The 23157-nt window shown below is 36.0% G+C and overlaps 1 protein-coding gene across 2 annotated transcripts in view; it reads left to right on the top strand.

The window, feature by feature from the left end:
- The window catches only part of DACH1 (dachshund family transcription factor 1), a 478390-nt gene that overhangs the window by 176888 nt on the left and 278345 nt on the right, over window positions 1–23157 (top strand). For both annotated transcript variants that reach the window (XM_027557664.1, XM_027557665.1), the window contains exon 2: window positions 21121–21236. In XM_027557664.1, coding sequence (XP_027413465.1) covers window positions 21121–21236 — 116 coding nt within the window. The remainder of the gene's footprint in view (window positions 1–21120; window positions 21237–23157) is intronic.

Genomic DNA, 23157 nt, shown 5'->3' with positions numbered 1-23157 from the left:
CCAACAAATGCAGAGAGCATATACATAAAAGAGGCCATATGTTTTAGGAAGAGGTACTATTTTTTCCTCACTCAAACAAGGAGGCTTTGAGATTTAATAAAATTCATTACTGAAGTCTCAAAAAGCACTGTGTTTCAAAAAGATGGAAAGCTAGTTTTCAGAAATATCATGCTAAATGTTATTTACACAGTAATTAAATATTATTAAACACTAAAATGTAGTTCAAAAATTACACTTTGAGATATAAAGGTGAGAGTTTTTATGTAGTTAACAATCGCCGTAACATTCACTTTTTATGGTACTTTTCTTTAAATATTTGATATAAAATTTTCTGGCAAAAATGTCTCCTTGTATTTGCAGCTCCTCCTAATATATAAGACTTTTGGAGGCTGAACTTGTCCTAAGTTTTCCAACTTGTGGAAAGGAAATAGCCAAGTTATAAGTTCTTCGCAATAAAGTCTAGATATTATGCTCTTAATATGCACACAATTTAAGGACCTAGTTTTAATAATTTATTTTTTCTTCATATTAATGCTTCTAAAATAAATTACTCTTCTGTAAGTGTATGATTTTTATTATAACATATTCAGAGAGTTGCATGTTTGTTTTTCCTGGTGTTTGAAAAATAATCTATTTTTTTAGTACCACTGGACTCATCTCTAGATGCTGTGTATCATTGCTTCTCTGATTAAAAAAAAATCTTCATTACCAAATGTTTAGAAAATTTCAAAAAAATAAAGTAATCAAAGATAATATGTGATCACATATGAAAAGAAAATCAGCATGTATAAAATATGATCATAATGTAATGTAATATGTTTTAAAACATGAACTTTATGGTAGATATGTTTCTGGATCCTTTTATCTAGCTTTCTAATATGTATAATTTTAATGACCCTATTAAAGTTTCAGTTTAGGATACATTGTAATTTATTCAACTCAATGCATTTGTATGAATCTACAGTTTTATATTTGTGTAGTGTTTCTCAGGATGAATTCTTAGATTTTTCACTTTGAAAGTATTGGTATAAAATGTTTCATATTTTAAACTTTGATACATTACACAAAATGGACTCTGATTAATATTATGCAGAATACATGCTTCTACCAGTATAGGAGAAGTATGGTCTTCTCTTATTGCTCAGTTGGTAAGAATCCGTCTGCAATTCAGGGGACTCTGGTTCAATTTCAGGGTCCAGAAGATCACCTGGAGAAGGGATAGGCTACCCACTCCAGTATTCTTGGGCTTCCCTTGTGGCTCAGCTGGTAAAGAATCTGCCTGTACCAGTATTTTTTTAGCTCTGCACATGTGATGTATGTAATAGTCTATATTTGATTTGATCTTTAATTCCTTATTTACTAGTGAGGTTGCTTATTTTTATAAGTTAATTAGTTTATTATTATTTAAAATCTTTTTGTCCTATTCATTTTTTTTTTGCCATTTAATATCGGATTCTTCATTGTTTGTAAACTAAGAGCAATAACACTTAACCTTTGATTTATATATTTTCCTTTTTGTTACTTAACTTTCAACTTTAATTTTCCTAAATATGTTTTTAATTTCTGCAAAGATAATTTTATCAGTCTTGTTACAAAATAGTTTTTAGCACTAATGCCATGCTTATAAATTCCTATCTTATCTCGAGGATAGGGGTTTTTTTTTTTAGTGTTTCACCATTTTTAAGCATTTAATTACTTAATCTTCCTCTTTCATTGCATAAAAGAAGATCTATCTGAACTTTTCAAATAATTAGTGAATTGCTTTGACACCATGCTTTATGTAATTTAGCCTTTTAATTTATTGAAATGAAATAATTTGGGACTTCCATACATAACCAGGTATATGTAAGGTAGAATTTGTGAACATAAAGTTTAATCTAAAGATGGTTTATTTTTGATGAGTTAGAAGCATCGATTAAATTAAATGATTAGAAATATACACCTTATTATGAAAGTGTGAAATAAATGTTCAAGTATATAAATCTAGCTTTTTTAAACCAAATTCAAATATAAACATATTTGAAAGTGAAATATCTTGGTTGATGATTTCAAGATTCACAGATTGCCATCCACTTAAAAATATATGGTGTATTATCGTTCCAGCCACTTAATTTTGAAGAGTTAAGTCTGATTCAGCATATTCAGTTGTAGGTGGGATAATGCTAAGAGGTCAATAACTCAGCAGCCTTCAACTTTATCATCATTATCAAATTGACACCATAGAAAACAATCTGACATGCAGTAGCCTCAGACTCTCAGGCACTTAAATAGCTACTAAGATAGTGTAGATTTCAATGGCCATAGATCAGCAATAAGCATCTGTTTTTTATTTCCTCCATGCATTCATTCATTCATTCATTTATTTTCATTTAATAGATATTTATTGAGTCCTGACTTTATGCCAGACCTGGTTTCTATATTCTGGGTGTATACCAGTAAACAGAAGTCATTCAAATATCCTTGTCCAGGGTATCTGGACAGATAATTACTAATAAACAAGTAAGTTTCTAGTGTTTCTAGATAATACTCAGGTTAAAAATACATCAGAGTACTGGAGGTGAACAATTGAATGAGCCTGGTGCCATGTTGTATGCGTGCCTAGCAATAGCAAGTGCAAAATTGTGGAGGCAGCCTCTCAAAATAGTATCCATTTCAAAATAATGATTGTAGGCTAGAAATACAGCCTTGAAACTAAATTTCAAAAATCATCTAAAAATGGATATTTACTTCTAATGAAAATTTCTTCAATGTGTAAACATTTTTATAATCAGCATGGCAATTCAGAGTGGACTTTGGCTCAGTCAGATGTGGTTCTATTATCTGAATCTGTGACCCTTTAAGTTACTTTGTCTCCATCCTATAACATTCCATCCATATGTAAAAGAGTCATTATAATAATATTTATCTGATAGAGTTAATGTGTTCATGAAATCATATAATGTATGTCAAAGTGCTTAGCATAATGACAATCACATAATACATTAAATTACTATTAGATAGAAAAAAATCTTTCTTGTCAGTAGCAGCAAACTAAGCTTTCACTTTATCTCTTGAAAATCTACAAAATTGTGAGCCATTATAATTCATGAACTATCACTCAACTATGAATATTATAAATAATAGATCATACATTTCCTCTCATCACTGTCCCATTTTAGACACTCAGTATTTACCTGGCCTTCTACAACGTGATTTTCAGTTATCAAGCTTACCCATGTTTTTTGTTTGGATTAGTTATCTCTGCTGAACACACACTATTAGCTACCCTCTGTATGGAAAATGGGGGTTGCTCAAAGGCCTTACTGTATACCTGGGACTGTAGAGAACATAAGAAAGCTACTTCAGTTCAGTTCAGTTGCTCATTGGTGTCTGACTCTGCAATCCAATGGGCTGCAGCATGCCAGGACTCCATATCCATCACCAGCTCCCAGGGTTTACTCAAACTCGTGTCCATCAAATAGGTGATGGCATCCAACCATCTCATCCTCTGTCATCTCCTTTTCCTCCCACCTTCAATCTTTCCCAGCGTCAGGGTCTTCAAATGAGTCAGTTCCTCACATCAGGTGGCCAAAGTATTGGAGTTTCAGCTTTAACATCAGTCCTTCCAATGAATATTCAGGACTGATCTCCCTTAGGATGGACTGGCTTGATCTCGTTGCAGTCCAAAGGACTCTCAACAGTCTTCTTCAACATCATAGTTCAAAAGCATCAATTATTCAGCACTCAGCTTTCTTTGGGAGAAGGCAATGGCACCCACTCCAGTACTGTTGCCCAGAAAATCCCATGGATGGAGGAGCGTGGTAGGCTGCAGTCCATGGGATCGCTAAGAGTCAGACATGACTGAGCGACTTCACTTTCACTTTCCACCTTCATGCATTGGAGAAGGAAATGGCAACCCACTTCAGTGTTCTTGCCTGGAGAATCCCATGGATGGAGAAGCCTGGTAGGCTGCAGTCCATGGGGTCTCACAGAGTCGGACATGACTGAAGCGACTTAGCAGCAGTAGCAGCAGCAGCTTTATAGTCAAACTCTCACTTCCATACATGACTACTGGAAAAACCATAGCTTTGACTAGATGGACCTTTGTTGGCAAAGTAATGTCTCTGCTTTTTAATAAGCTGTCTATGCTGGTCATAACTATTCTTCCAAGGAGTAAGCATCTTTTAATTTCATAGCTGCAGTCACCATCTGAAGGGATTTTGGAGCTGAAAATAAAATAAAATCTGTCAATATTTCCACTGTTTCCCCATCTATTTGCCATAAAGTGATGGGACCAGATGCCATGATCTTAGTTTTCTGAATGTTGAGTTTTAACCCAAATTTTACATTCTCCTCTTTCACTTTCATCAAGAGGCTCTTAATTCTTCTTCACTTTCTGCCATAAGGGTGGTATCATCCACATATCTGAGGTTATTGATATTTCTCTTGGCAATCTTGATTCCAGCTTTTGGTTCCTCCAGCCCAGCATTTCTCATGATGTACTCTGCATATAAGTTAAATAAGCAGGGTGACAATATACAACCTTGACGTACTCCTTTCCCTGTTTGAAACCAGTCTGTGGTTGCATGTCCAGTTCTAACTGTTGCTTCCTGACCTGAACACAGATTTATCAAGATGCAGGTCAGGTGGTCTGGTATTCCCCTCTCTTTCAGAATTTTTCACAGTTTTTGGTTATCCACACAGTCAAAGGCTTTGGCATAGACAATAAAGCAGAAGTAGATCTTTTTATGGAGCTCTCTTGCTTTTTTGATCATCCAGTGGATGTTGGCAATTTGATCTCTGGTTCCTCTACCTTTTCTAAATCCAGCTTGAACATCTGGAAATTCACACTTCAAGTACTGTTGAAGCCTGGTTTGGAGAATTTTGAGCATTGCTTTGCTATCGTGTGAGATGAGTGCAATTGTGTAGTAGTTCAAGCATTCTTTGGCATTGCCTTTCTTTGGGATTGGAATGAAAACTGTCCTTTTCCAGTCCTGTGTCCACTGCTGAATTTTCCAAATTTGCTAGCATATTGAGTGCAGCATTTTCCACAGCATCATCTTTTAGGATTTGAAATAGCTCAACTGGAATTCCATCACCTCCACTAGCTTTGTTCGTAATGATGCTGCCTAAGGCCCACTTGACTTTACATTCCAGGATGTCTGGCTCTAGGTGAGTGATCGTACCATCATGATTATCTGGGTTGTGAAGATCTTTTTTGTACAGTTCTTCTGTGTATTCTTGCCATCTCTTCTTAATATCTTCTGCTTCTGTTAGGTCCATACCATTTCTGTCCTTTATTGTGCCCATCTTTGCATGAAATATTCCCTTGGTGTCTCTAATTTTCTTGAAGAGATCTCTAGTCCTTCCCATTCTATTGTTTTCCTCTATTTGCACTGATCACTGAGGAAGGCTTTTTTATCTCTTTGTTATTCTTTGGAACTCTGCATTCAAATGGGTATATCTTTTCTTTTCTCCTTTATGTTTAACTTCTCTTCTTTTCTCAGCTATTTTTAAGGCCTCCTCAGACAGCCATTTTGCTTTTTTACATTTCTTTTCCTTGAGGATGGTCTTGATCCCTGTCTCCTGTACAATGTCAGGTACCTCTGTCCATAGTGCTTCAGGGATTCTGTTTATCAGATCTAATCCCTTGAATCTATTTCTCACTTCCACTGTATAGTCGTAAGGGATTTGATTTAGGTCATACTTGAATGGTCTAGTGAAACCTACTAAATTCATCAAAATTGCCTAGAAATACTGTGCAGATAGAACATTCTTTAAGTCCTTAGCCCACCCACTATTCCCTATGCTTCATGTACTTTTTTTGCCTTGAAGCTCTTGACTTTGCCATTTGAAAACCTTCAACAGCTTCTTCTCACCTGATCTCCTCCAATCCAAATCACTTTCATGTTTCATGTTTTACCGCAAATGCTACTTCCTTCGTTATATTATCTGAAAATTTACACTCTTTAACAATATCACTTGAAACTTGATTTTTTTAAAAAACTGTATATTCTACAAAAATAAGGAGCTCTTCTTTGATAAAGGGTTGTATTTTGGTATCCTTTTCTCTGTCTTGGCATCTACTATGCACCCAGAGCCTACCTAGAATGTGTTTGTAGGCTTTAATAACATGAGAAGGAAGAAACACATTGAGTAAGACATCACATTTGTAGACACGGACTTTGAGATGGTTTTATGACCACGAAATTGAGACAAAATTTGAAATATCAGTCATCTAACAAATAGAAGGATAAAGAAATAGACTAAAATATGGAATTCTATCTTTGCTTTAAAAATCAAATTGTAATAGACTGCTGTATAATAAAATGTCAGGCCTAAGAATTAATCAAGAAAGTTTTTCCATTTGAACTAATTAGTAAGAAAGTCTATACTTTCATTTGTAGTACACTGTATTTCTACATATCTTTGTCTCAGTTTTTATATTTGTAAAATGAAAATAATGTTTCCATCTCACAAAGTTAGTCCTTAAAAGTGCTCAAAAGAATTCCTGGTGCACATAAATATGCAAGCTTTAAATGTAAATTAGTATTATTTAGTCAATTTAAATAACACTATTAAACAGAAATTTTAAGTATTTTAGATTACGATTTGAGATTGAATAAATAAGTAAGAGAACATAGAAATTAGCATAATGATTGGGATTTTAAGAGTTGCCTCTGCACAATATTCCATGGGAAAGAATCCCGTGACAAAACAATGTCTATTCAAGCTTCAAAAGACATTTGCCAACTTCTTCTTCAACTCTGAAGTGCAGGCAGCTTACATCCTAATTTTTTATAATATTTAACATTCATATTAAAGGGCCCTTCATTGAAGAAAATACTTTTTAAAGTATTAAATAGAATTCAATGGAAGTAAATCATACTAATAGCAATGTTTGGTGGTTATGTAATATCTATGTCAGGTAACAAATTAAGCATGTTATTACATCTCTGCAGGCTGGAAACAGCATACTTTGTCTATCTTAATATAATCCTTTCATTAGTTCATAGGCCTAAAATGCTCCTGGGAGTATCAAAATTTGTCCGAGGTCTCTGAATTCTGGGTTGTTATCTGAATCTCTATACTTTACGACTATGTATCTTGACAGCTCCCCATGCATTACACAGCAGAGGGGAATGGAGGATGTATTATTTTTTCTAACAGATCTCTCAAATACATTAGTTATGTCCATTTTCTCCAGAGGTAGCAAACAAATAACTTGTCAGTGAGGGGTGAAAATACACATTTCAGGTTAAGTCAGGCATCTTACCTCTGCATTCACAGGGAGGAAGACAAAATTTTCTGAGTTCTGAATTAATCAGTTCTGCTTTTAACTCTCATTTGACGTTGCATCTCAAAAGATCAAGAGTTTAACATGAATAAAACTGTTGTTTCTACTTTTGTGACTTATGTGTGAAAATGCTTACAGCACATGTCGTGTGTTTGTGTGTGTACATGTACTTTGCTAGAAATTTATAGCTGTTACTGCTTTAGAACATCATGATTGATGTGGCACTTCCTATAGACTTGTCCTTTCTTATTGTTGGCTAGCAATAATTTTTTTACAAAATATTTTCATCTTCTATATTAGAAAGATATAGTGGTAACTTTGGTTAAAATTATAAATATTATAGAAAAATGAAATAATACTCAGTTGAGTCATTAATGAATTTCACTGTTATGGATATAAACCCCTTTTAAAGTAAAATTTTGAAAGGACATGGATTAATTGCTGGTTGGAGGAAGGTTTTATCTACAGAGTTAATTATATAATGCCAAATTGGGCTCCTTTTTAATTCCTCTAATATAAAACACCACAAAAAACATAGAAAACAAAATCCAACCAGTCCATTCTGAAGGGGATCAGCCCTGGGATTTCTTTGGGAGGAATGATGCTAAAGCTGAAACTCCAGTACTTTGGCCACCTCATGCAGAGTTGACTCATTGGAAAAGACCCTGATGCTGGGAGGGATTGGGGGCAGGAGGAGAAGGGGACGACAGTGGATGAGATGGCTGGATGGCATCACTGACTCGATGGATGTGAGTCTGGGTGAACTCCGGGAGTTGGTGATGGGCAGTGAGGCCTGGCGTGCTGCAATTCATGGGTCGCAAAGAGTCGGACACGACTGAGTGACTGAACTGAAGGGAGAGGAGGAAGGGAGAAGGATTGGCTGGGAGTTTGGGGCTAGTAGATGCAAACAATTACATTTAAGACAGGATAAGCAGCAAAGTCTTACTATATATCACAGAGAACTATATCTAGTCTCCTGGGATAAATCATAATGGAAAAGACTATAAAAAATACTGTAAAAAAGAAAAAGACTGAATCTTGCAGATTTTTAACTTAAAAAATAAATTAATTAAATGAATCATAATGTCCCAAAGACATTAATCAAAAATCAGAACCTATCACATCTAACATTTTTCTCAAGGTCAGAAGAATGGAGGCAATATGGAGAGATTAGCCATGACCTATGAAACTATTTGAAAATCATCATGTACGAGACTGTGTGATACTAACCATTTTAAGTAAGGAAAGATGAGCATGAGTTTGAGTAATTCAGTTTCATTAGAGAAGTGCATGTGTAAGTAAGGTGAGGTTGTGTCTCTATGTTCTTTCCTTACTAGCAACCCCTCTTCTTCTTCAGTTGATTAATTTCTGTTCACACTTCACATTTCCTGAGAAATCCCCACCATGGTGTTCTCAGAACAATCCTTTCAAACATTTACCACAGTGTTTAATAAAATTTGCTGCAATGCTATATATGTATCTATTTCCACCAATAAATGACAATCTACTTGAAGTCAGGGGCAATATCATACTAGTATTTCCTGCACACATTGAAAGGTCAGGCACATTAACATTTTTTTGTTGACTAAATTAAACAACAGATATGGAACAGAGAGACAGATTGCATGATGCTCAGGTCATGGCTTCTGGACTAGATTGCCTTAGTTCACAAGTCTTATTTCTTTTTTAAGACTTTTTTTTTTTTTTAGGCTGTTTTGATTCACAGCAAAATTGAGGAAAAGATACAGAGAATTTCCATATAGTCCCTGCTCCTACACATGCATAGCTTCCCACTTTATCAACACACTCCACCAGAGTGGTATATTTGTTACAACTGATGAACTTACATTGACAAGTCATAATCAGTCAAAGTCCAACATTTACATTAGTGTTCAGTCTTGGTGTTGTATACTCCACCAGTCAGTTAATTCAGTCGCTCAGTTGTGTCTGACTCTTTGTGACCCCATGGATTGCAGCATGCCACACTTCCCTGTCCATCACCAACTCCCAGAGCTTGCTCAAACTCATTTCCATCGAGTCGGTGATGCCATCGAAGCACCTCATCCTCTGTCATCCCCTTCTTCTCCTGCCTTCAGTCTTTCCTAGCATCAGTTCAGTTCAGTTCAGTCACTCAATTGTGTCCGACGCTTTGTGACCCCATGAACCACAGAACGCCAGGCCGCCCTGTCCATCACCAACTGATGGAGTCTAACCAAACCCATGTCCATTGAGTAGGTGATGCCATCCAACTATCTCATACTCTGTTATCCCCTTCTCCTCCTGTCCCCAATCCCTCCCAGCATCAGAGGGATCTTTTCCAATGAGTCAACTATTTGGATGAGGTAGCCAAAGTATTGAAGTTTCAGCTTCAGCATCATTCCTTCCAAAGAACACCCAGGACAGATCTCCTTTAGAATGGACTGGTTGAATCTCCTTGCAGTCCAAGGGACTCTCAAGAGTCTTCTCCAACACAGTTCAAAAGCATCATTTCTTCGGCGCTCAGCTTTCTTCACCGTCCAACTCTCACATCCATACATGACCACAGGAAAAACCATAGCCTTGACTAGACGGACCATTGTTGGCAAAGTAATGTCACTGCTTTTGAATATGCTATCTAGGTTGGTCATAACTTTCCTTCCAAGGAGTAAGCGTCTTTTAATTTCATGGCTGCAATCACCATCTGCAGTGATATTGGAGCCCAGAAAAATAAAGCCTGACACTGTTTCCACTGTTTCCCCATCTATTTCCCATGAAGTGATGGGACCAGATGCCATGATCTTTGTTTTCTGAAAGTTGAGCTTTAAGCCAACTTTTTCACTCTCCTCTTTCACTTTCATCAAGAGGCTCTTTAGTTCTTCTTCACTTTCTGACAAAAGGGTGGTGTCATCTGCATATCTGAGGTTATTGATATTTCTCCTGGCAATCTTGATTCCAGCTTGTGCTTCCTCCAGCCCAGTGTTTCTCATGATGTACTCTGCATTTAAGTTAAATAAGCACAGTGACAATATACAGCCTTGATGAGCATTACTTTACTAGCGTATACTCTATGGGTTTGGACAAATGTATAATGACATGTATTTACCACTGCTTCATCACACAGAGTATTTTCACTGCCCTAAATATCTTGTGTGCTTTGCCTATTCTTCCTTCCCCACAACAACCCCGCTTTTATGTGTGGCATATTGAGTAAGACCATCTACTTTCTTGTATTGATATTTCACTTTCTACATCACTTCTGCATTGGCAGGTGCAGTCTGTACCACAGAACCCGCTGGGAAACCCCATTGTTTTACTTACGATTCCAATATAAATGAAAGCATTTGAGAAGGAGGTATTCAGAGTGTTGAAAATGGGATCTCCTATAGAGGAAAGTTGGATATTATTTTGAGGTTGAAACTGTGGACATATCTTGGGGCCAAATTCAAGGTGATCTACAAAAACAAAGCCGCTGAACATGTGCAAGTACAATTATGGCATGTGGCAGTGAGACAAAAGACTAATTATGTTGTTTCTGGTTCGTACAAAATATAAGCAACAGCAGTTGCAAAGAGGATCTAGTCATTTGAAATTCAAACTGAAAAATGATAGTAATGAAAGTTTTTTCTTTGTGATGATGGAATCCATAGATTGAATAAAAGACTGTGTTCAATTTTGAATATCTTAGTTGGAATATTTTTTAATATTAAATTTTATAGAATATGGTTTTGAAGTATGACAGAAACTGTGAGAAAGAGGCCAATAAAGTAATAACTGGTCCCCAGATTTTAAGAAAACCATTTATAATGTTTCTCATTATTTTGGGATTTGTCCCTTATGGGATGTTAGTCATTCTTTGCAGACAATTTTGAAACAGATGTGTGGTGGGTAGACTTATCTGTGCTTGGAAAGCTTGTGGGAAGAAGAGAAAATTATAAGGTGATTAAAAGGTTAAAAATATTTAAGTCTCTAGAAAAGCGTGTCATTAAATGCAATTTACACACAGTATCCTCTTTGGAAGAAATATCATGTATGTCAATGTTTAATGTATGCTATGGAAAGGTAAAAATAAATAGTATTAAATTTTTATATTCTTTATTAAAACTTAATTAAATTAATTTAGTCTTTAGTGAATAAAACATTTAAAGTATATGAATATGCTTTTATGATACATCAATAGATATACTTCATAAACTGTCATGTACCTTTGATGTCAATAAAGAATCCAAATTGAGAAGAGAATACTAGGCTTCTGATTTTATAAAAACTTTATCAAAAAGTATATTCACTAAGGTAAGACATCTGTGAGTAATATATTAACTCTAATATTAATATAGTTAGTGTATTTCATGGATTGTGAAGAATCTTCTTAATGTGGTTCTCACAGATAGATTCTATAAAAGGGAGGGAGGGGACTTAAAAATTCAGGGACTAGATTTTCCCAAATATATAATCTGTCAAATAAGGACTCTCTTTAGTATTTGGGACTGTAATTAATTGTAAACACAATATACAAATGCGTAAGCAGAGCTTAGCCACATTCCAATATGTTTTAACTCTTATTTTGAGGTAATTTCTATGCACTATGGTAGCTCAGCTGGTAAAGAATCTGTCTGCAATGCAGGAGACTCCAGTTTGATTCCTGGGATGGGAAGATCCCCTGGAGAAGGGATAGGCTACCCAGTCCAGCATTCTTGTACTTCCCTGGTGGCTCAAATGGTAAAGAATCTGCCCAAAATGCGGGAGACCTGAGTTTGATTCCTGGGTTGCACAGATCCCCTAGAGGAGCGTGTGGCAACCCACTTCAGTATTCTGGCCTGGAGAATCCCATGGACAGAAGAGCCTGGCAGACTGCACTCCATGGTATTTCAAAGGGTCAGACATGACTAAGTACTGAGCTGGGACTTCAGATATTTTGCCAATGTCCTTTGAAACAAGATTTATATTAAATACCTTTCCTGTAGTACTGAAGTCTGGATAGTGTGAGGTTTGAAGTCAGAGTCAACAATTTTTCCTCCTCATCAAGTAGCTAATTTCAACTATTATTCACTTTCTCTTTGTAATGATTTCAATTTACTCATGTTAACCTTGTGTTTTGAGTAATTATCAACTCATATCAACTTCATAGAATATGTGAATTGCTGCTTTCCTTGTCCCGGTGACAATTGTCATATGACCTGTGACGCAGAAAATAGTTTGGTGATGTTGAGTGATGAAAAATTTTTATAATTTGAAGATAAGCATACTGTTGGGAAGAACATATTTAGAGTACAAGTCTCGAAGCAGACTCATTGAAAATAACAGGTTTCATGGTAAAATTTAGTAAATGCCTATTTTATAATACCTCATTTGGAGATTTAGAGTATATTTTAGCATAGTGAAAGTTTTGAGAAATTGTTCCACAAAACAAAAATATTAAAAGCTGTGGGATTCTGTGAAGTTTTTCGACAAAATATATGTATGTCTACTAAGTTTAACCGAGTGTTTACCAAATTTATTTGAGCAGAAAATGGGCTAGATTTTCCCAAGTATGTAACCTGTCAAACAGGGCTTCTCTTTAGAATTTTGGGCTGTAATTAAATGGGAACACAATACGCAAATGCTTAAAAATAGCTTAAAAACAAAACAGAACCTTTTTAAAAATTTATTTTTAGTTCTTTTTCACAGGAAATTTTATTTTGTTTATTTGCATATGTATTTATTCAGTTAATGTGTAGAATTATCTACTGTCTTAGTCTTGCTCAGGTTGCCAAACAGAATAGCATAAACTGGGTAGTTTAAACAACAGAAATTCATCTTCTCAAAGTTCTGGAGGCTGACAGTCAGAGTTCAGGGTGCTTGCTCGGTTATGTTGAGTGAGGCTGTAGACATGGGTTGTAGACAACTGTCTTCTCACTATTTCCCCATGTGGCTGAGAGAGAGAGCAAGCAAGCTCCTTGGTGTCTCTTTTTTAAGAGCACTAATCCCATGATGAGGCCTCCCTGCTGCTGCCAAGTCACTTCAGTCGTGTCCAACTCTGTGCGACCCCATAGACGGCAGCCCGAAACCTAATTTCTACCAAAGGCCCCACCTTCAAGTATTGTCACATTGGGGTTAGGGTTTCAGTGTAAGAATTTAGAGGGAATAAAATTCAATCTATAACACGTACCATGTAAAGAGTTAAAGGAATGTTGTATGTTTTAGGTGTATGAGTCACTAATCTGAGGATGCTTTCCAGGTGTCCAGCTGGTGATATTTTAAGTGCCTGCCCCATAGAAATAGGTATTTTGGTGACAGTGGAAAATCATCTCTTTATAGTGTTAGTTTATAGTCCATTTGTACTGAGAAATACACATGGCTGGGACACACAGCTACACAGAAAATATGAAAAGATGTCTAAACAAATTTGAGAAAGTGCTCAAATTTGCCATTATTGCACAAAAGTAATGTATCTTTCAAAATTTTGCCAGGTGTAGAAAAAAACTTCATGCAATGGGAAAATTATGCTAATCATGTACTTCCTGTATTATTTATATTGTAGCCTTTCCCAAAACTAAAGGAACAAATTTCAACTAACAGGTTAACAAGGTCTTTCTAAAAGAAAACTATCCATTTATAACCTGCATATTATAAATCAGCTACAACTTTTGGTGAAATATGTACATACATTTGTCTTAGGAAATTCTTTTTGTTCTTTTATTTTGATGGATTTGTTCCATGAAGTTGATTTGATCTGCAAGATATTAATGATTATCTGTGCTTTTCTTATTTAAATTAATTTTATAGTTCTCACAAGGGTAATATTTTTACATATAATCATGTTTTTTATTAAATACTTTAAAACTGAGATGGAAAAGAAAGAAAGACTCAGTTCAGTTCAGTTCAGTTCAGTCACTCAGTCGTGTCCAAATCTTTGCGACTCCATGGGCTGCATCCTGCCAGGCTTCCCTGTCCAACCAACTGCCAGAGTTTACTCAAACTCATGTCCATTGAGTGGGTGATGTCATCCAACCATCTCATCCTCTGTTGTCCCCTTCTCCTGCCTTCAATCTTTCCCAGCATCAGGGTCTTTTCCAATGAATCAGTTCATCACATCAGGGGGCCAAAGTATTGGAGTTTCAGCTTCAGCATCAGTCCTTCATGAACACCCAGGACTGATCTGCTTTAGGATGGACTGGTTGGATCTCCTTGCAGTCCAAGGGACTCTCAATAGTCTTCTCCAATACCACAGTTCAAAAGCATCAATTCTTTGGTGCTCAGCTTTCTTTATAATCCAACTCTCACATCCATACATGACCACTGGAAAAACCATAGCCTTCACTAGATGGACCTTTGTGGGCAAAGTAATGTGTGTGCTTTTTAATATGCTGCCTAGGTTGGTCATAGCTTTTCTTCCATGGGAAAAAAAAGTTCTCACAAGGGTAATATTTTTACATATAATCATGTTTTTTTTTAATTTAAATTTATTTATTTTAATTTATTAAATATTTTAAAATTGAGATGGAAAAGAAAGATTAAAAGGATAAATTATACCTGGTTTCTGCTATGGATAGAGGTAAACCTCAGGATCAAAATGAGCCAGGATCATGATTTGTCCACCATAAGTTCTTTGATGTGTATGACAGAGAAACTAAAACCTTCAGATATAAAAAAACTAGAATTCTCTATTCAGTGATAAACGTCTTAATAGTATGTGTGTTTTATATAAAATGTATGTATGTACAAAATAGTCTAGTATGTTTTCTAGTCTTTTTTTTCTATGTATATATATTGCATTTTTTTACTTAATTTCTCTCTTTTGTGCTCCAGTATGCCATATATCGAAGTCTGTATCTTTCATTTAGAACATAAGAACTTCTTTATATTATCAGACATTCCTCATAGACATCACTCTTTCTGACTCCATAATATTCAAATGGGAGTATAAATCATTAAGCAAATTGTATCTTTCCAATCAGAAATACTAGTATATATGCAGTTCATATATATGAATACATTTCTCATTTTTTTTGGCTTGGTTTTGAGGAAACTTAATAGACGAAAATTATGCAGAATGTAAACACACAACTGGTACTTTTTGGGTAAATAGATTCAAGAGGGCAAATGAACTCTTCTTGATGAATGGAGCGAGCTGCTTTTATCCCTAATGCTTGTTGTGTCCCAAGACTAAAATCAGTGCTCACTGGCTGCCGTGTATTTTTCTTCTTCATTGTTATCCCACAGGCTATTTAATTTTATATTCTGTCTCAAAGAAACGGGGGTCTTTATTCTCATAACTTTTATGTCTATGCAATTGCTTGTTGTACAGTAGCTCCTGTCCTTTAGATACATGGAGGAAGGAATTGTATGATTGAATAGCATCCTTCTTGCCTTTCTCTAAATAGGTAGGATTTGGAACCTAAATTTCTGCTAAGCAGTGACTATTGCATTTTCCGATTTATAGCTATCACAGTCTGTTTCTGGATTTCACGGGTTTCTCTGCTCCAGTCCCAGGAGAAGAGTTGAACTTAACTTCCCAAGAACTGCTGAAGAGGTTAGCAGAAGATGATGCTTGTGGAGGAGGTTAGGGGTTGCACAGTCTGTCAAGTGCCCTCCAACATTCAGATATCTCTCAGTATTTTGATGGACTTAGCCTCTTTGAGTTAAGTTAGATATTTATACTGAATAAGCACACTAAGTGGAAGAGTTGGTAACCATTGTACAGTTAGGGGAGAGACAGAGATTAACCTGAGACTGATTTAATGATGTAGACAAAGGAGAGACACCCACCCACTGATCTCTCTGGAAAAGAAATCTTTCTGATTTCGTGGAACTGCAGGAAACCATAAGCCTGAGTGGATTCCTAGGTAAGTGAGATACTAAGTGCAGTCATCTCTAGTGATTACCCTACTCTTTTAATGCAAGCAGGTGAAAATACTCAAGGCTGCACCGTGGCTCATGTGTGAAGCTGGCAAAAACAATTACCAAAGCCATAAATTTTGATTTCAGTCAAGCTATTAAGGGTAATAATTTATTTAAGTGAGGTCTTCTGCTTTGATTAGAACTAAGAGAGTTCAGCTGCTCTGATACTCTGGGGGTAGAGCTGGGTTACTGGTGTAGTAAGGAGGCTTGAAGGTGTCTGCTGTTGAAGCAATTGATCATTCCCTGAAGTGCCTTTGCTAACTGTTTCATTCCTCTTTTCAGTGAAGTTGTTGTTTTTCTTCCCAAGAATAACTTATTTCTATCAAAACAAACAGGCCCATTAAAAAAAAATGCTGATTTAGTCAGATATTCACAGAAGTTAAGTGGCTTGATCAAGGTCACACCTTCTAATAAATAGGTTGGAACTACTATTTAAAGTGAGATCTATCCAGAGAGTATAACCTGTGTTTCTGAGCACTGCACTACACAGTTTCTCCTGGAAGTTCCTTAAATTTCTCTTGAAAGTAATTTAAATATCTAAGTATTTTATGATTAAGTTATCTTCCTAGATTTTCTAGACTTAAATCCTCTAGCAGTTAGTGATCAAGAGTGCAGTAAAGGTAATACACCAAGCCTGTCGATAAGGAGACTTAACTATAGGTCATAAGGGATAGAGGAAAGTCTTGTTAATCAACAAACCTAACTTCCCCAGCAACCAAGAAGTCTCCTATAATTCCAAGAATAGCTTCCTCTTGTTCTTAGGGAAAAGGATAAATGACCTGTCTTTCCTTGGAAATCTTTCTTTGGAGTTCGTCCCACTTCCCCTATTATTTACCTAGGTATCTTAAGATTGCTGCTGCTGCTGCTAGGTCGCTTCAGTCGTGTCCAACTCTGTGCGACGTCCCTGGGATTCTCTAGGCAAGAACATTGGAGTGGGTTGCCATTTCCTTCTCCAATGCATGAAAGTGAAAAGTGAAAGTGAAGTCACTCAGTCGTGCCCGACTCTTAGTGACCCCATAGACTGAAGCCTACCAGGCTTCTCTGTCCATGGGACTTTCCAGGCAAGAGTACTGGAGTGGGTTGCCATTGCCTGCTCTCCCCTAATTGCAAAGTCATCCCTAGTAGAGTGTGTGCAGATTGTTTTAGGGTGTCACCACCACCAAGGATATTTGCATTTTAATGGAAGGCTTTAAAATATCTTAAATCTTCCAGTCTAAAAGCAGTAAATCTCTATTGGTGAGGTTGGAGGCAACTTGATAGATTGGGCAGGAGCTATCTAGGGTGAAAAGAGCCCACTGGGTCTCTCCTAATCACAGTGTGAAATAAAGTGTTCCTACTTAGTAGCCTGACTTCTACTTCCTGAGTGAAGGCTGTGAAGACAGCTCCTGTGGCCTGAATAATAAAGTACTGCTGAACAGTTTCATCTTCTTTAAAAGCAAAACAAATTCAAGAACTAAAACTTTCAAATCTTAACTTCCTTTTCCTTTCACACTTTTTTCATGGCATCTTGTTTGAGTTCTTTTGATACTTATTTTTCTTTGAGCTTCAGATGGATATTTAGCATCTTTAGACTCAGAATCCCAAATTTCTTTTGCGTCTCACTTTTCATTTCCTGGAATCTTGGAGACTACTGGAATTGGTGAGGAATTTGAAGAATTGTGGTGAAAGTTTTAACGAATTGAATTAAAATTTATTTAAATACATACACTGAGCTATTTTAACTGAGGTATTTTAACAACAACAACAAAAAAGTACTTTCTACCATACAGTCTTGGGAGTGAAATAAATAAGCAGATTACTATAGTTAGTGCAGAAAAGGCTAAAATAGAATTATTCGCCGTGAACCGTCATAGTACATAGAAGGAATACTCAATAGAAGGCATTGGTAGGAAGGATGATGAATGTTTAGTCAGTAAAAGGGGGCTGAGGGTGGGTTGAAGTAATAAAAGTCTTAGATGACAAAGACAGTGACTTGTATAGAGGTAGGATATTAGGAGATCGAAGCAACATGGGACACTGATAATAAATTCATTAAGGCCAAATATGAGCAATGAATGTGGGAAAAACAGGATGAGATTGGAAATGTAGACCAGGGCTAAGTATTGAAAGGCCTTGTTACAGTGCTGCTGCTGCTGCTAAGTCGCTTCAGTCGTGTCCAACTCTGTGCGACCCCATAGACGGCAGCCCACCAGGCACCCCCGTCCCTGGGATTCTCCAGGCAAGAATACTGGAGTGGGTTGCCATTTCCTTCTCCTATGCATGAATGTAAAAAGTGAAAGGGAAGTCGCTCAGTCATGCCCAGCTCCTAGCGATGCCATGGACTGCAGCCTACCAGGCGCCTCTGTCCATGGGATTTTCCAGGCAAGAGTACGGGAGTGGGGTGCCATCTAAGGAGTGTCAATGCTATAGGGAACTGTTGGTATCTTTGTGTACGTGCTCAGTTGCTCAGTCATGCTCAACTCTTTGTGACTCTGTGGGCTGTCGCTTGCCAGGCTCCTGTCTCCATAGAATTTTCCAGATAAGAATACTGGAGTGGGTTGCCATTTTCTACTCCAAGGGATCTTCCTGACCCAGGGATTTGAACTCATGTCTCTTTGTGATTCCTGCTTTGGCAGGCAGATTCTTTACCACTGTGTCACCTGGGAAGTCACTGATGCCTTTAAGCAGTTGAAAAACATGATTAAAAAAAAAAAAAATCCTTCCAAAATCAGTACAGAGAGTTATCTAGACTTCACTTTCAGCTCTAGCATGGGGCAAAGCTGAGGGTAGGTCTTGAAAGAGCTGTGATAGTAGATCAAATAAGGAAGGAGGGATTGATCTGGAATACAGGTGTGGGCATAGAGAGATATCTTCATTGGGATAATATTTGAGTGTACAAGGAAGGGAAAGACACAGCCGAGTCTTGGATTTTTGGCTTAGTCAATTAGGTGCCATTTTGATTAACCAAGGAAAAGTAGGTTTTAATGGAGAAGATGCTGAGTTCAAATTTGGACAAACTGAATCTTAGATTATTATAGAACATAAGCAGGGATTTCCAGTAGACAGGCATTAATCCGTGTGAATCCCAGGAGAAAGATCAGGCTGTAGATAAGATTTAGCAGTTATTCCTTATCATATCAGTAATGTTAATAGAAGAAATCACTCAGGGAGAGTGGAGACTAGCAGAGCACTGTTGGTAGGCTCTAGGCTCATAATATAAGTTAGAGAATCAACTGAGGATGAAGAGTAATTACAGAGAATAAGTAGCCTGAGAGATGTTTCAGTATTCACAGGACAGTGTCCTTATTGGTTAGCTGCCTAAACAGATACACAATCTACTTACTCTTGGTTCAAAGTCCTCCAGGATCTGGCCCTAGGCAGTAAGTCTACAGTATGGATTTCTGCCACTTATTTTATTTGACCTGTTTCAACTTATTGGAAAAAAAATCTTGTACATTCACACATTTTCAGGTTTCCATTCCTTTCTCACATTCCCATTGAAGTGTGATTTCTGTTCTTTTTCTCTCCATGTCCAACTCATCATTCAGAATTCTGTTCTAATCTCCCAGGGCAATGAAATCTTAACTCCAACAGGGAGTTATCTATCATTATCCAGCTTTTCCACATTAGTGTTCAGACTGCAACTTGGTTAGGACACAGCACATTTGAATTTGCATCCTAGTTCTTTATGTACCAGATTTGTCCCGCTTGACAAGAGTATAAGCTCTTAAAGACTAAGAACTCCTTCTCCCAAATTAGCCCCCACAGTGCACTGCTTTAAAAAGAGTAAATGCAATATTTGTTAAATGACCACATACATTACTTACACTAAATAATAGAGATAGGATCTTTGAATCTTCTGACAAGGCAAAGGATCTCAGTTGAGGCTTACATGGAAATGTTAACTTATGAAGGATGCATCTGGAGGTTTTGATATATCTTGGCACATATTGGCCAGTAAATGACAGAAAAGCCTTTCATAAATGAACATTCATGATACAGAGGCAGACAGAGGAAACATAATGCTAATTATGTTTGCTTCAAAACTTGCTATTATATTCTTCATGTTTTCCTTATACAAGAATGGTGAATATGTGTATCCTTTTCACTTTCTGCTTTGATAATTTTAAAAATTATGCTTGTAAAACAGGCAAGTGAAAAAGTACTATTAAAACACAAACAGGATTTTTAATTATTCTAAAGTCAGATATAAGATGTTACTCTGGCCATTTCTTAATGATGTCCTACAAATAATCCTAAGCATTTCCAATAGAATTTTTAGTATATTTAAACTAAGGCAACCTAGTGGGGCTCTTCATTTAAATAGAATAAGGGTTAAATGATAACTTGACTTATCTTTTAAATGACAAAAAATAAAGAAATTGCAAGACCTTTTCACACATTAGATATGTATTGTCATTTATCATCTAGATATCAGGCTAGCAGTGCAAAGTAATAAAACATATCATCGAAAAATGTGCTATAGGTCTGAATCACTCTTTCATTCCACCTCCCAGCTAACTGTAGTATTAAATCAAACAAGCAGAACATTTCCTTAGGCAGCCATTGCCTTTTAATTTCCTGAAGAACCTTAAAATATCATTCATTACAAGTACTACACATATTTGGTTTTTAAAAGTCTCATAAATCAATAGCAGGCTGACTGTAATAATTATTACAAGTTAGTGCATAATTTTCGTGCTGAAGGCTGCATGCAGAACTTTAGCATATGCAAACGAGGCAATTCAAACTGTGTATAGATATTAATATGAAGAAGCAGGTAACGAGGTGCAGGCTATGAATTATGCATCAAGAGTGGCTGATCTTCAATGAAGAAAATGAATTCAGCATGTAATCTAATTAGTGATGGAAGTCTATTACATCTAACTGCAAAAGCAACCGTCCTTGAAACAAATTTATTTACAGTCCATGTTACCACTTGAAACAACTTTGAAATGATGTGTAAGACAACAGCTTAATTGTAAAAATTTTTTGTTTGTTTGTTTCAGTTCTAGACCTGGAAGGCCTCCTAAGAGGACTCAAAGTGTCACCTCCCCAGAGAACTCTCATATCATGCCACATTCTGTCCCGGGCCTTATGTCTCCTGGGATAATCCCACCAACAGGTAAGAGTGCTACTGACTGATGCCTAAAATATTCAAAATCAGCCAACACCATTGCTTTCATATATACCTGTGTTTACATAGATTTTACACTCATCAGCTATATTTTGTTCACACTAAGACCATGTTACTGATGAGAATTTATTTCAAAACTGCATTATGATTATCATCATTTCCTTATTTAAAATAAAATGAAAGACATTTAATTGAACACAGTTCTAGGGTTTATTCTAATTAATTCTCTTGCTAATATCAAATAACAAATTATTATCCCTAGCTCAGAGAGAATCAATGACTTTCCCAAGGTCAATCAGCTGATCACTGTCAGTGGCTAGTCAAACCCAAATCTCTGGATTCTAAGCTTATATTTCATTCCATAAAAACTCCAAACTAGGTTAACATGCAACCAAACAAAAGACCATAACTATGTCAAATAGAAATATCTCCTATTTTTTCCTAAACTATTTCTATTAGAAGCATCTGAAAGATGTTTATTATTAGAATTTTTTCAATGTGCAAGTAAAAGAATACTCTTGACCACATAAGCGCTATGTCATAAACAAGTTTAATAATATACTGCATGCAAAAATAGCTCATTTGATTTTCACCACCTGAATGTGTTCATTAATTCTTTTACTTACTCACACATGTCTGCTCACTTTCCAAGTTTCATCCAGACTCAGAACAAATTAAACTAATAGTCATAATGAAATTATTATTATATAGCATATAGTATTTATTTATTCTTGCCATCATGAAAGTTTGTTGAGGAGATAGACATATAAATATGTAAGTGTCATTTAACAATAACTGGAACAGTAAAGAGAATCTAGCAAGATCAGGAGAAAGTCTTCATTTTTTTTCTCTGAATGCCCATGTTAGTGTTTTCTTTTTCTATTGTAACACTTGTCTTTTTCTAGGCTGTGATATAATCACGGGTGTCTTATTTCACATTCCATACTGCATTGAAAGCTCCTTGGAAGGAATGGCTCTTTTAACTCACTTTTACTTTTGTGACAGTGTCTGAACAGTTTGTTCACTTTTATGAACCTTTATCAAACATCCACTGAGTTGAATTTGAAGTTATTTGTTCATTTTATGTATTTACAGTTTTTAGTAAGATATGAAAGGTTCTTAAAAGTAAATGATTCACTTTCCAATGAAGAGTTATATTTTTATGCTAATGCTTGCAGGTGAAAAATTGAGAAACAGAAAAATGAAATCAATAGCTGAAAATAACCCAATTACAGAGCATGTATCATCATTCCTATTTGTTAATTTAGGTCATGATTCACAAGTGACTGAATCCTACTGCCTGAAATTCTAATTCCAAATTTGATATTTAGGAATGAAATAGGTAGCATTTTGTTAAGGATGAACATTTTATTTAACTAAATAAAATTTTCTGATTTACAAATTTTGGGCAAGGGGGTTGGTACTGTGCAGACAAGGTGGAAAGAAAATCTTAGCTTTTTATGTTTTATGATTGAAAGACTCAGGTGTGCTAGAAGAAAGAGTCTTTGACTTCTCAATGAATATGTCTGGGGCTTTAAAAATAATCATTTTAATAATCATTATTTTGTATTTGATAAGTTTGTGTTGATTCTAACTAATCGGTTATGTTTGGGGTGAAAAGTATTCTGGATTGTTTTCGTATTGAAATAGGGAAGATCTAGTTCCAAATTGCCTGCCAGCATTTTAAGGTGAAAACAATAAATACTTCACCACCTAAGAGATGGTGAGATAAGATGATATCATCAGGATCTAAGTATAGCAGCACCTTCCACAGTTAAGACCATCAAGTAACTTTGGGGTAAGAAGTTTTGAAACAACTGAAGATCACAAGCCAAAACTCAAAATCAAAATATTAAGTCATTTTTGATAGATCCCTTTCTGAAATATCTTTTAACTTGGTGAACAGAGA

This window comes from Bos indicus x Bos taurus, chromosome 12, assembly GCF_003369695.1.
Source record: "Bos indicus x Bos taurus breed Angus x Brahman F1 hybrid chromosome 12, Bos_hybrid_MaternalHap_v2.0, whole genome shotgun sequence".
Lineage (NCBI taxonomy): Eukaryota > Metazoa > Chordata > Mammalia > Artiodactyla > Bovidae > Bos > Bos indicus x Bos taurus.
Note: the sequence above shows the minus strand (reverse complement) of the source record. Positions and strands in the feature narration are given on the sequence as shown.